This window comes from Triturus cristatus, chromosome 5_2, assembly GCF_964204655.1.
Source record: "Triturus cristatus chromosome 5_2, aTriCri1.1, whole genome shotgun sequence".
NCBI classification, from domain to species: domain Eukaryota; kingdom Metazoa; phylum Chordata; class Amphibia; order Caudata; family Salamandridae; genus Triturus; species Triturus cristatus.
This window is the reverse complement of record NC_140588.1, coordinates 67,513,162-67,525,740: the sequence shown is the minus strand read 5'-3', so window position 1 is coordinate 67,525,740 and position 12,579 is coordinate 67,513,162. Positions and strand designations below refer to the sequence as shown.

General features: G+C 50.7%; 1 protein-coding gene across 1 annotated transcript in view; it reads left to right on the top strand.

Moving 5' to 3' along the window:
- The window catches only part of LOC146822669 (uncharacterized), a 344,571-nt gene that overhangs the window by 301,123 nt on the left and 30,869 nt on the right, over nt 1-12,579 (top strand). The window contains exon 4 of the mRNA XM_085606260.1: nt 8,205-8,335. Within this exon, the coding sequence (XP_085462386.1) occupies nt 8,205-8,335 (131 nt within the window). The remainder of the gene's footprint in view (nt 1-8,204; nt 8,336-12,579) is intronic.

Genomic DNA, 12,579 nt, shown 5'->3' with positions numbered 1-12,579 from the left:
CCGGAGATTCCCCCGCACCGCCCGTCAGGCCGGAGGCTCTGAAGTCCTCTGAGAACAGCCCGGGAGAGCAGGAGACGACGCGGGAGTCCCAGGTGAGTGGGGCTCCACGCGGTTGAGGATTTTGTCCGTTCTGCTCTCTCCCTTCTTCACGGCAGCGCCGCAGTTGCGGGCTGCTTCACCGAGGGGACAAGTTCTTCCCAGGGCATTTGATGTTGCTGAGTCCCCCGAGCGGGACTCCCACGCTTCTGGGTGCAAATTAGTTTTAGAGCCCCAAAGGCTCCCACGAGGCACATTGTTCAAGAGTCCAGAGGGACTCCGACAGACGGGGCCATATTGGTCCTAGAGCGCGAAGACGCTCCATCGTGGGGGCATATTATTTTTAGAGCGCTCGTGGGGCTCCAACACTCCGCATTGTGTTCTTCGAGCGCTGGTGCGCTCCAACGTTATTGGGGGCCGTATTCATTTGTTTAGAGCCCAGGGAGGCTCCAACAACTGCCCTATTTGTCCTAAGAAGGCACAGTGGTGCCCACGCTCATTTCTCCAGCTGCCCAGCACTTAGTGGGCAGCTGCAACGTTTAGGTTGGGATCCTTACGCCTTTGGCTTGCGCAGCAGGCGCAGCTTTGCTGGGACACAGAGCGTCCTAGCCTGGACAAGGCCAGTTGGCCTAGGGACTGCCACAGGTGGTGGCTCATGTGAGTTTCTCGCTAAGGTTCCTAACCTGCACCTCTGAATGTGTTTTTATGCGTCATGTGCCATTGCTTTACACCTCTGAATGTTTTTTATGCATCAGGTGTTTTTCTAACTTACACCTCTGAATGTTTTATGCATCATGTGTTTTCCTTCCCTACACCTCTGAATGTTTTAGGCATCATGTGTAATGTGCGTTTACCCCTACAGGTATTGTGATACTTAGGTGGTTGTTTGTTTTCTCCTAGTACAGGTGGTGCTAGTGAGGTCCTAGTTCCCTGCGCGACATTCTCCTAAGGTGGTTAGGGTTGCGTAGGTGGTACTTCCCTGATACCAGTAAGTACTGGTTGTGTGCTATATATGTTATTTTGTGCTACAGTAATTTTATTCCTATGTTCTAAGTGCTATTTCTAAAAAGTGCTAATTCCTGACAGTGGTCCATGTGGCCCTGTCCCCTGTACATAATCCCTTGTAAATTCTGCCCGTGCCTGTTGGCACATTGTAAAGTGTGTGTTTTTATCTAATGTGTTTTGTAATACAAAGGCTATTTTTATAGAATACCTCGTGTGGAGTTTCCTTTGTGGTGGGCCTTGGGTGTTGTTGCTGGGTGCGCGCGCAAACGCTTTACACATTGCCTCAGAGATAAGCCTGACTGCTCGTGCCAAGCTACCAAGGTGGTGAGCAGGGGTTATCTTTGGCGTGTAACTTCCTTGCCCTGACTAGAGTGGTGGTTTCTGCCTGACTTTGGCGCAAGCCTTAGCCAACCAGAAATCCCCAGTTCTAACATTGGTGGCAGCGGTGGGATTTGGACTTGCGTTTGCGCTGTACCGCAGAGGCAACTGGCCGCACTACAAAACTCTGCATTTAGATAAATCACATTTTGGGGATTGTTGTTTTTGAGTTCCATTGTTTCTTCTCCTAAAGGTGTCCTTTGTGAATTATGTACTCCTGTGTTAGCTCAGACACTCAGGTTCCTTGTGTTAAACTCTTCTCAGGAACGTCCGCCAAAATGGAGCCTGCTTTTAATTTCTGTGGTCTGTTTAGATACAGTAGGTTGGAGTTGGTAAGGTTCTGTGAAGAGAGAGACATAGAGGTGGGTGAGTCAGATACCCAGTCCAAACTGAGGGACAACCTGATCCTATGGCAAAAGGATGAGTGGGAGCGAGAGCGCAGTGAGGAGGATAGGGCCCGGGCCGCACGCCAAGAGGGTGGTGGTTCTGTGGGGAGCCCTGAAGATTCAGAAGAGGAGGAAGGTTACCTGACAGGGACGCCAGTAGACAGTGAAGACCCCATAGATAGGGAGTCCCTTGCTGGTTCCAGTGTCGGGAGCAGCACCCCATCCCTTTCCCTGTCCCCAGAGGAGTGGGTAGATAGGAGGGAAGAGAGGGAGCATCAGCTGGCCATGGAGAAGCTCAGGTTGGAGCATGCCAGGGCGATGGCGCAGCTGGGGGTGGAGGAGAAAAAGATTGAGACCGAGAGGGTCTTAGCTCAGAAACAGATGGCGGAGGCTGAGAGGGCCTTCGCCAGGGAGAGATTAGCTCTGGAGGGTAGGTTGACCCCAGAGCGCAGTTGTGGTTTTCTGGATTCACCAGTGAGGGTAGAGTCCAGTGGTGGCAGCGATAGAGAGGCCAGTGCAGAGAGTCCCATTCCCGATTCCCCGAGTATGGTACCTGTTTCCCAAGAAGAGGAGTATAGGTTGAAGTTCATGGGCAGTAGGAAGCTGCCTCACCAGGATTGGGGGGATTTTGTGGATGAATGTGATGATGCACTGTGTGAGTGGGAGTGGGTTAACAGGAAACGTGATTCTAGGAATCTGTTTAATCTGGTTCTCAAAGAGCAGGTGCTCAGGAGTTGTTGTCCCGAGTTGCGCCAACACCTGTTGGAGTATGGGTTTGCTAGTCCAGGGGACCTTGCAAGAGAAGCGGACCGTTGGGAAAGGACCCAAGGTTCTTATGAGGTATGGGAGAGTGCTTCCAACAGCAGTGGCTCAGGGATCTTCCCGTCTTGGATGGGGGTAGAGGTTCAGAGTAGCCCAGCTAGGTCCCAGAGTAGTGAGAGGGGTGTAGGGGCTCACGGCCTATCTCAGCGGAGTAGGAGTGAGTGGGTGACTTTGAGTCCCCAGAGGCCCGAAACCCAGTCTCAGAGCCTGGATGGTTTCTTCAGGGAACACCAGGTAGGGGGCCTAGGCTGTCCTGTTAGGCCACTTGAGGAGGATCGCCCAGAGTATGGAGAACCTGGAGTCTCTGTAAATAGAGCTCCAGTGGTTCTGGTGTCAGGCAGTACCGCTCCAGTAGGGAGGGTACAGAAGTCCAGCGAGAGGAGTGGCATGGGGCTGTGTTCCCCGGTGGAGGAGCCAGTGGGTCAGGGACCAGCCGGTAGGGCTGAGTCTCCTAGAAGTGACCATGGCGACCACACATCTGTCCTGGGGGATCTTCGTGCACTGTCAGGTGGACAGGGGACGGGAGATCTGCGCCAGGCAGACTGTCATGCAACATATGAGGCATATGTTACTCTTGGGGGGATACTGTGTGAGTCCCCAGAAGTCCTGGAGTGCCAGGCAATTATTCCACCGAAGGTTCTAGACCAGAGGTTGGGAGGCCAGGTTCAGGATCAGCCTGACCAGGGTAGGACGACTGTAACCAGTGTCCTGACCGGTTCTTCTTCCAGAGGTACCGCCCCAGTTGGTAGGGAGCAGGACTCTGGAAGGGCGTGCAGAGGGTGGGAGAGCCCGCCTCTGACCCCGGTGCAACCTGAGGGGTTAAACCCTAGGTTGGGAGACCAGTTCTCAAGGAGGGGTCCTGAGCTGGTGGGAAAGTTGATTTCTGAGGGTGCCTCTCAGAGGAGGAGAGGACGGAACCCTAGAAGGAGAGGTAGGGGGAGGAGAGCCTCGCCCGTGACTGTTGGTCAGCTTGAGGGTTCAGACCCTGGGCTGGAGGATCAGTGGCAGTTTAGAACTGCCCTGATGAGAGGAAGAGTGGAAAATGGTCACTAAGTGCCAGGGGTTACTACCCCCCACTCTGTGGTTAGGCAAGGACCAGTGGCGCCTAGATGGCCTAGGGCCTGGTCCTGGCCACGGACAGCTGAGGAGTACCAGTGGGGTAGCCCAGTTGGTCCGCCGGGTTTTTCCAGAGGGAACCACGTGGGTTCAGAGTGGCGTAAAACCGGAGAGTGTCCCTGCCGTTGCGGGCCTGCGTCCGTGTTTTATCGCCCAAAGCAGGGAAGACCTTCACGGTGGTGATTGGTCTACCCTGCGTTTTGGCTGGAAGGGTTTGTGTTGGACCCGGCCCTTCTGGCAGGTTCACCCCGGAACTTTTTGCTTTTTATTTGGTGACCTGGTGTGGTGATTTTTGGTTTCTGCGCACTTTACCGCTGTGTCCCAGGGTACAGTGCGTGCGTGTTGTGAGGTTGGCCTGCCCTCCCATAGGAATGCATGGGGGAATGTATGTGTCCTGGTAGTTCCTGATGCGTGGGGTGTGCAGGCCCGAGTTTGGTATGTGCGGACTCGTGTGATTGAATGCTGCGCGATGATGTGTGCGGCCTGCATGTACCTAGTGTGGAAGTGCCACTTCTAGAAGTGGGCACTTCTGTGTGCAGTATGAAATGTGTGGCTTGTCTGGCGATTGGCTGGTTGAGGTCATGTGACGGGCTAGAGAAATCCCCAGAGTCAGGAGGAGTCACCCAGTAGTGAATAGGGAGTTAGCATATTGATGGCTGGGGAGGAGTACACCTGGGTCCTGAATAGGACAGGGCTTTCCCCACACAATGCTGGCTCCGGCCCCTGTGGTGCGTCTGATGACACTGGCCCTGCCAGTGAATAGGGAGAGGGGCTGAGCAAAACAAAGTGCTCAGGAACCTGTTGTAACTGGTTCGCCCCTTCCCTGCACCTTCAGACAAAGACTTTTACTGTATAAAAAGGGGCTGTGTCCCCTTACAAGTTGTTCTCTTGCAGGATCAACGTGAGGGGGGGCCTGCTGCTGCTGGGTGCCAGGAGAGACCGCCACTGGGGACTGCCTCCCTGCTGGAGGGCCCTGTGAGCTGGCTCTGGGCCCAGTCTTTGCCCCCCTGCTCTTTGAAGACTTTGGCTGGACTTGCTTTCTTGCCCAAGGACCTGGAAGCGCTTTTGACATATAGCGCTAGGAGCGCTCCATTTGTGGCCCCAGCAGCGCTGAGCTGCGATCCCTGCCAGGGGAACCCCGACGTAGGGATTCCCCCGCTTGCTGATTTGAAGCGGGTGCCATGGTCGTTGGCGGGTGCCCACCCCGCTTATTGGTTTATTTCGTTGGCGGGTGCCCACCCCGCTTATTCATTTTGCTTGCGAGTGTGCCTACCCCTCTGACGGCCGGAGAATCACCGCCGCAGCCAGGGAATCCCAGGAAGTCAGGCGGCCGGGGGCGGGCCTCCGGGACAACAGGAACCGGAAGCAGGAGGGCGGGAGCCTACCCCGCCTCCCACCGAAGACGCGCGGCTGGCTGAAGCCCCGGAGATTCCCCCGCACCGCCCGTCAGGCCGGAGGCTCTGAAGTCCTCTGAGAACAGCCCGGGAGAGCAGGAGACGACGCGGGAGTCCCAGGTGAGTGGGGCTCCATGCGGTTGAGGATTTTGTCCGTTCTGCCCTCTCCCTTCTTCACGGCAGCGCCGCAGTTGCGGGCTGCTTCACCGAGGGGACAAGTTCTTCCCAGGGCATTTGATGTTGCTGAGTCCCCCGAGCGGGACTCCCACGCTTCTGGGTGCAAATTAGTTTTAGAGCCCCAAAGGCTCCCACGAGGCACATTGTTCAAGAGCTCCATCGTGGGGGCATATTATTTTTAGAGCGCTCGTGGGGCTCCAACACTCCGCATTGTGTTCTTCGAGCACTGGTGCGCTCCAACGTTATTGGGGGCCGTATTCATTTGTTTAGAGCCCAGGGAGGCTCCAACAACTGCCCTATTTGTCCAAAGAAGGCACAGTGGTGCCCACGCTCATTTCTCTAGCTGCCCAGCACTTAGTGGGCAGCTGCAACGTTTAGGTTGGGATCCTTACGCCTTTGGCTTGCGCAGCAGGCGCAGCTTTGCTGGGACACAGAGCGTCCTAGCCTGGACAAGGCCAGTTGGCCTAGGGACTGCCACAGGTGGTGGCTCATGTGAGTTTCTCGCTAAGGTTCCAAACCTGCACCTCTGAATGTGTTTTTATGCGTCATGTGCCATTGCTTTACACCTCTGAATGTTTTTTATGCATCATGTGTTTTTCTAACTTACACCTCTGAATGTTTTATGCATCATGTGTTTTCCTTCCCTACACCTCTGAATGTTTTAGGCATCATGTGTAATGTGCGTTTACCCCTACAGGTATTGTGATACTTAGGTGGTTGTTTGTTTTCTCCTAGTACAGGTGGTGCTAGTGAGGTCCTAGTTCCCTGCGCGACATTCTCCTAAGGTGGTTAGGGTTGCGTAGGTGGTACTTCCCTGATACCAGTAAGTACTGGTTGTGTGCTATATATGTTATTTTGTGCTACAGTAATTTTATTCCTATGTTCTAAGTGCTATTTCTAAAAAGTGCTAATTCCTGACAGTGGTCCATGTGGCCCTGTCCCCTGTACATAATCCCTTGTAAATTCTGCCCGTGCCTGTTGGCACATTGTAAAGTGTGTGTTTTTATCTAATGTGTTTTGTAATACAAAGGCTATTTTTATAGAATACCTTGTGTGGAGTTTCCTTTGTGGTGGGCCTTGGGTGTTGTTGCTGGGTGCGCGCGCAAACGCTTTACACATTGCCTCAGAGATAAGCCTGACTGCTCGTGCCAAGCTACCAAGGGGGTGAGCAGGGGTTATCTTTGGCGTGTAACTTCCTTGCCCTGACTAGAGTGGTGGTTTCTGCCTGACTTTGGCGCAAGCCTTAGCCAACCAGAAATCCCCAGTTCTAACACACAGTATTTCGCATAACAGAGTATTTTGTCACTGGGTTTACTTTGCCAGCAAATTAAATGCCGCTGAATCATTCTGCTGATCTAGGGTCTCAGTCAGTATACAAACCGATAAACAAAATGTCCCATATCTTTTTCGGACTCATTCTCCATCCCACTGTACAGCTTGAGTGCCTGCAAAAGCCTTTCATAATCAGCATGAAATGTTTCTTTCAGCTTCTGTGTCATCCTGTAAATTTTTGCTCACCCTAGAATCAGCTGCCACCAACCATCAGTCTCCCCAAATGCCAGTTACACTGGGTGGCAGATTATTGGGAGAGTCGTTCCCTTTGGGTTCAGCCCCTGGCCAACACAGCTTGTTGCTATGTTGGGGGATGTCCACAAAACATCAAACATTTCCAATCGACTAGCATATTTCCAAGACCACTGTGATTAAACACAAAGAGCAAGCTGCAAAATGCCAAACAGGGAAAGGGTGGTATAGGCTTCCTTGTCATGTGTGGACCAAACTTCTCACTGTAGCCAAACAAAGATAGACATGTTCGCATTGAAGATGCTGAATAAACTTGAAAGAGTCAGAGTGCCTAACCTAAAATATATTACCTGCACCACAACTACAACACATGACCAAATTATCTATAAAACAAACAGAAAGGTTACAAGCCAGCAAAGCATTTTTAGGACTATTCTACTTTACCACCACAATTGGAGTGGCACTGGGCAAGGTCACATTTGTCCAGCTAGGAGAGGAAGGTCACCGCTGAGGTTTCAATGCGGTTTGAAAGCAATGGCTGTTCAATAGAAAGCATTTCTCATGTATACAGCTGGGATCGCCGCCAGGGATCAGGTCCATGGTCACAGTTTGCAAAGTTCTGATGTCCTTGTGATTAATGAGACATTGCAAGCATTATTGAATGTTGCCAGCAGAATAATTATGTAAGATTTGGCTTTCACGTGTGAGAAGAATCCCAGGACCCCATTGAGGGACCCTGAGGGTTTCAGATCTTGCTCCAGTACTTAAGGCACCTTGCATAATTCATGGGTTAAATTAATGATCACAGAAGTATCAACTTTCCAGCTTATGCATCATAATCATAAGATTTGGCAAGTTGCATCCCAACTGTGGTGCAGTCCTGCCATCTTTATCCACATGTGGTGATGCTTTGCATTTGTAAAATAAATGTTGACTGTAAGGGTGCGCTGGAGTACCAAGCAGAGTGGAACAGCTCCTTGCAAAGCCTTTCACTTAAAATCTGTGTAGGCTTTACTTTGATAAAGAAAAACCAAAAATGTACTAACAGCTTGGACCCATCTCATTGCTCTTTATTGGAAAAACATGTGGCTCTTAGTTTCCACCCAATGGTTAAGCAAGAAAAAATAAGATCTGGGTCCGGTGGAACTGAGCAATATGCCGAGAGGGATGGAAGTCTCTCTAGCATGCAAGGTCAAACTGTTAAAATAATGTCAAACATTGCTTGTCCGTGAACATAAAAACAGGGTAAGCTAACTCTTTTTACTTAGAGTGGAATATTGTTTGTTCTTTTTGTGTGTGGAAATAACCAATAAATCTTAGTTAAAAAAATAATAAGATATCTGTAATGCTTCTTTATTTCCTTTAGGTTTTGTGGGTCTCAGCAGATACCACAGTTACGGTCAACGTCCAATGTGATGACATTAGTGATGAGAACTGACTCTACATTGGAACTTGATGGATTTTTTGCTCAGTTCAGTTCACTGAAATCCACTTCCGGTATGTACTAGGCAACCGTTCCTAACCTATTGTGCATAGTTCATGTGACGCTTCCTGCAGAGTTTCATTTCATTTATTATTTTCCTGATTGAAAATACCCACCCTGAACAGTTTGAGAACCCAACTCCTGATACATATTATTTCCCATTGTCGGTATCTGTCAGCCACTGCATTATCAGAATGAGGTGCCTGTACATTATCAGAATGAGGTGCCTGTACAGCAAGAGTTCTGTTTGGGGGCCCGTTGCGGGCTCCCAGGGGGTGGGGGGATGCACTTGGGGGAACCCACCGTGGGGGAGCTGTCCGGTTGTGCATGCCAATGCACAACATGCATATATTGCATTGTGGCGGGTGCTTCTTACAGCACCGCCCGCCACAAAGTAATATATGCAGGATACCACAGTGGCATCCTAATTGTCATGGCGGGACCGCCACACCACGGGCGGCCGGTCCAAGCACCGCCAGAGTGGCGCATCCTAATGGACCCCTATTGGCCTTTTCCGCCCGGTAGGCAATCGTGACGATTGGATGTATGACGTTACAACGCATACATTTACATCGCGGTACATTACATCGCGGTTTTTACAACGCAAGTCGTTACAACGACTTGCGCTAGATGGCGCTCTAGGACAAGGAATAGGACTTAGGAGTAGTATAATTTACTATTCCAACTCCAGTCTACGTACAGTAGGGAAGGTGTTGGATAGTAAATTATACTATTCCTTGTCCTAGAGCGCCATCTAGCGCAAGTCGTTGTAACGACTTGTGTTGTAAAAACCGCGATGTAATGGCATCGCGATGTAATCCCCGCGTTGTAAACGATGTTTCCCGTGACAATTGCCTACCTGCCTACCTGCGGAAAAGCGGCGGGCGGTCTTTCCGTCCGCCGCGGTACCCCCGCCATGCTAATGTGGCAGGGGGTAACAGGCCGCCCGGTGGGGTGTTTTGCCGGGCGGATCGCCACCGGCGATCCGCCCGCCATGCTAATGACCCCCTAAACTTCTTTCCTCCATATGCAATAACACTAAAACCAAGGTTGCAGCCATACAAAGAGAGCTATAGAACATGACATTGAAGAACACAAAGATGAAATACTGTGATAAAAGGAAGGAGCCATAGAATAAGTGTCCTTTATTAATATATACTATACAACTTATCGTATTGAAAATGATTATCATAGCTCTCTAATCGATTATAGCGCCTCGTTTTGGTAACATAGGTGTAAACGTCTCTCATACTCCTTTCTGGGACTGATGGACCCAGAAAGGGTTATGTGACCTAAGCTCTTCTTCAGAGATAGCCATGTAAGAAACCATGGTGCCAACACAGACGGGCATCCCTAGTATAGGATGTGACAGTGTCAGGTGGATGTGCCACATCTTGTGAACAAGGTGGGCAGTGGGAAGGTGCAGTGAATGGGAATGGGCATGGTTCGGCATGGGTTCTGGCAAGATAACACATCTGACCTTCGCACAATATCACTAAACCAATCAATAAAGAATGCAGTGTGTGTAAAATGCTATCGGTGATGGGTCACACTGTGCCCCCTATAGTTAAATAGTCCAGGTATTCCTCTATATGAGTGCGCACAAGGGTGGCAGGGTTATGTTGGTAAGTGTCTGTCTTTTTTGCTCATGGCTATGGCAACAGTAAGCAATATTTACAAGATTAACTTTCACCCCGTGGGTAGGGTGCAGCTATTGAAATATAAAATGAAGCAATAAATCATACCGTACAGCTAAGTGCCAGCAGGAGAGTGTGGGGAGAGTCCGATGTTGACTTGGCCTGGCTGCAGTTGTTGAGAAGGCCCACTTGTAACTATGAGCTCAGAGTACCCCCAGAAGGATAAAGAATTTCTTCGGGGAATTAACCAAATCGTACATGGCGCTGAGGTCCAGCTTGGCAGGATATGCCACTTGACCTTATTCTTTTGCTCCAGATTTTAAAGATGCTGTGGAACTCGTAACGAGGCCGTAAGTACGATATATGGCTTTGCAGTAGTAGGAAAATGGGCAAACTGATTGGAAATTGGTGGTCCTTGGCTATCTTCAATAGACAGTAATTGGTCTTTATATTTATAGCTAAAACGTAATCATGGTGTGAGAGCAAAGACAGACCTGGAGACTACATATAGTCAGCAGGCGTGGTCTGATTACTATTCAGCCAGAAAGTCAGAATCATGTTGTGAGGGGGTGGAGCCGGGGGCGCGACGCAAAACTCCTTCCTTACCTGTGGTACGGGGAGTGCGAACGCCAGATAGAGAGCAGAGACCCCGGAACGAGACTCCAGAACACCCGCCAACCACACCCCCCTCTCGTCTCTTCCCACAGACAGGCGAGAGGACGGAAGAAGGTGGGGCTAACCCCGGAAGCTGTACTCATCAGCCACTAAAAGGAGACCTGACCCAGGAAGTTCTCTCTTGGATCGGAGAAGGAGCAGGAAGTCGAAGGAGGACGGAGGCGAAGCAGAGAGACGAGGAGCGGAACGACAGCGAGCCGGACCAGGTCGGGACCGAAGGCGGAACCGAATCGGAAGATCCGGAAGAGTTCTGGAGCGAAGACTGGTGGTGTCCCCCGGAGCAGGCTGTGGAGCGGCCGCAACTCAGGAGAGTTGCGGCGAGGCCGGTGAGTGACGAGGCTCCAGGAGAAAGACCGGCAGGGAGTGGGGAGGAGGGAGGAGACTGAGCAGAGGGAGTGGGGTGGAAAGGGTACGTCGGGACCCCGGGCACGGATCAGTTCATTTTATCGAGTGCACCATTATTCCTGCAACCCCGTATATTTTCTTCCTGAGCACAGTCGTGATTATTCCGGCATTTCCTCCATCCCTGAGCATCGTTCAGCCTTCCTCACCACGCTGTTTTTTCCTGTCACACCCCTTCCCCCCCCCTTTTATGTTTCTTCTGGTGTTATAACTCAGAAGCTGCACACATTGGGTTCTAAAGCACACCACTCTCCAACCCTATCCTTAGCGAAGCAGCTGAGGTGAAAATTGTTCCGGAAAGCAGAAAACCCGGGCTAAGAAACACGGGTGAGGTGACGGGTAGAGTAACGCCTATATGTACTGAATGACCCTGATACTGACGGCCCGCTGTTTCCTCTTTTCATGAGCCTTCGGGAGGATCCAACCACGGCCGAAGAAGCTAGGCAGACGCCATTGAGCTCCAGCTCAGAGGAAGACGGCGACGAACAGCGTTACCCCAGTACCTCTCCACGGATAGGACACGATACCATCCCAACAGCCACATCAAAGAGTGACCTTCCGGATAATAAAATATTCTCCCTTGGAAAATATATTCAGCCTCCGCGTCTGTATATCCGACCCGCCCTCCCACACATGCCTTTTGCAACTCATTATGTGCGAGTTAGTCATGAGTGGTAAATATTGGATGTTGACAGGTGTCAGCACTGCTTGTGGTACTACAGGGCAACAATTCGATGAGCCAGCCTGCTTACAGTCATCAGACAGGGCACCGATCATGGCAAGTCACTGCGGTTCAACAACATTGCAGGGTCTGTATCCATCCCTTATCGTCAGTTTTTGGGTCTCTAAGGGACATATTTACAAGCCCCTATCCCCACCACAACATCACCTTTCAGGACGTTGTGGTGGCGATAGGGGCTTTGCCTTATTTACAAGGCAACGTTAAGCCACATAACGTGGCTTAACGCTTCCTTGTAAATAAGGCTCCCTTTCACACTATACTTAGCGTGAAAGGGGAGGGCAAAGGGTGTTGCTGTGGGCGTTCCACCACAACACCAACTGATTTTGACGCTGCCCCATATTTATAAGGGTGGCGTAAATATGGGGCTGCGGCAAAAGTAAGACCTGTGAAAACCTGGTTTTACCCTGGCGCAACGGGGAGAAATATTTAATTACTCCTTGTTTCTGCTGTTTTCATGTGTGCTGTGTTGTGCAGCACACATGGAAACAGCAAAACACCAATGATTGTTTATGTGCAGGAAAGTGTCCCTTCCTGCACATAAACAATCATTTAAAAAAAAAAATAAGTTTTGCAACTTCTATGTGTGCTGCATTAAGCAGCACACATAGATGTTACAAAATGCCATTTAAAGATTGTTTATGTGCAGGAAGGGACACCTTCCTGCACATAAACAATCGGTCCCCTCAACGCAGACAACCTTGCATTATGGTGCAAGGGGGCCTGCGTTGGTTCTAGGCAGCTAAATTTAGCGCCAGCGCAGGGGGAAACACAGGGCTGCACCACATTCTTGTAAATATGGTGC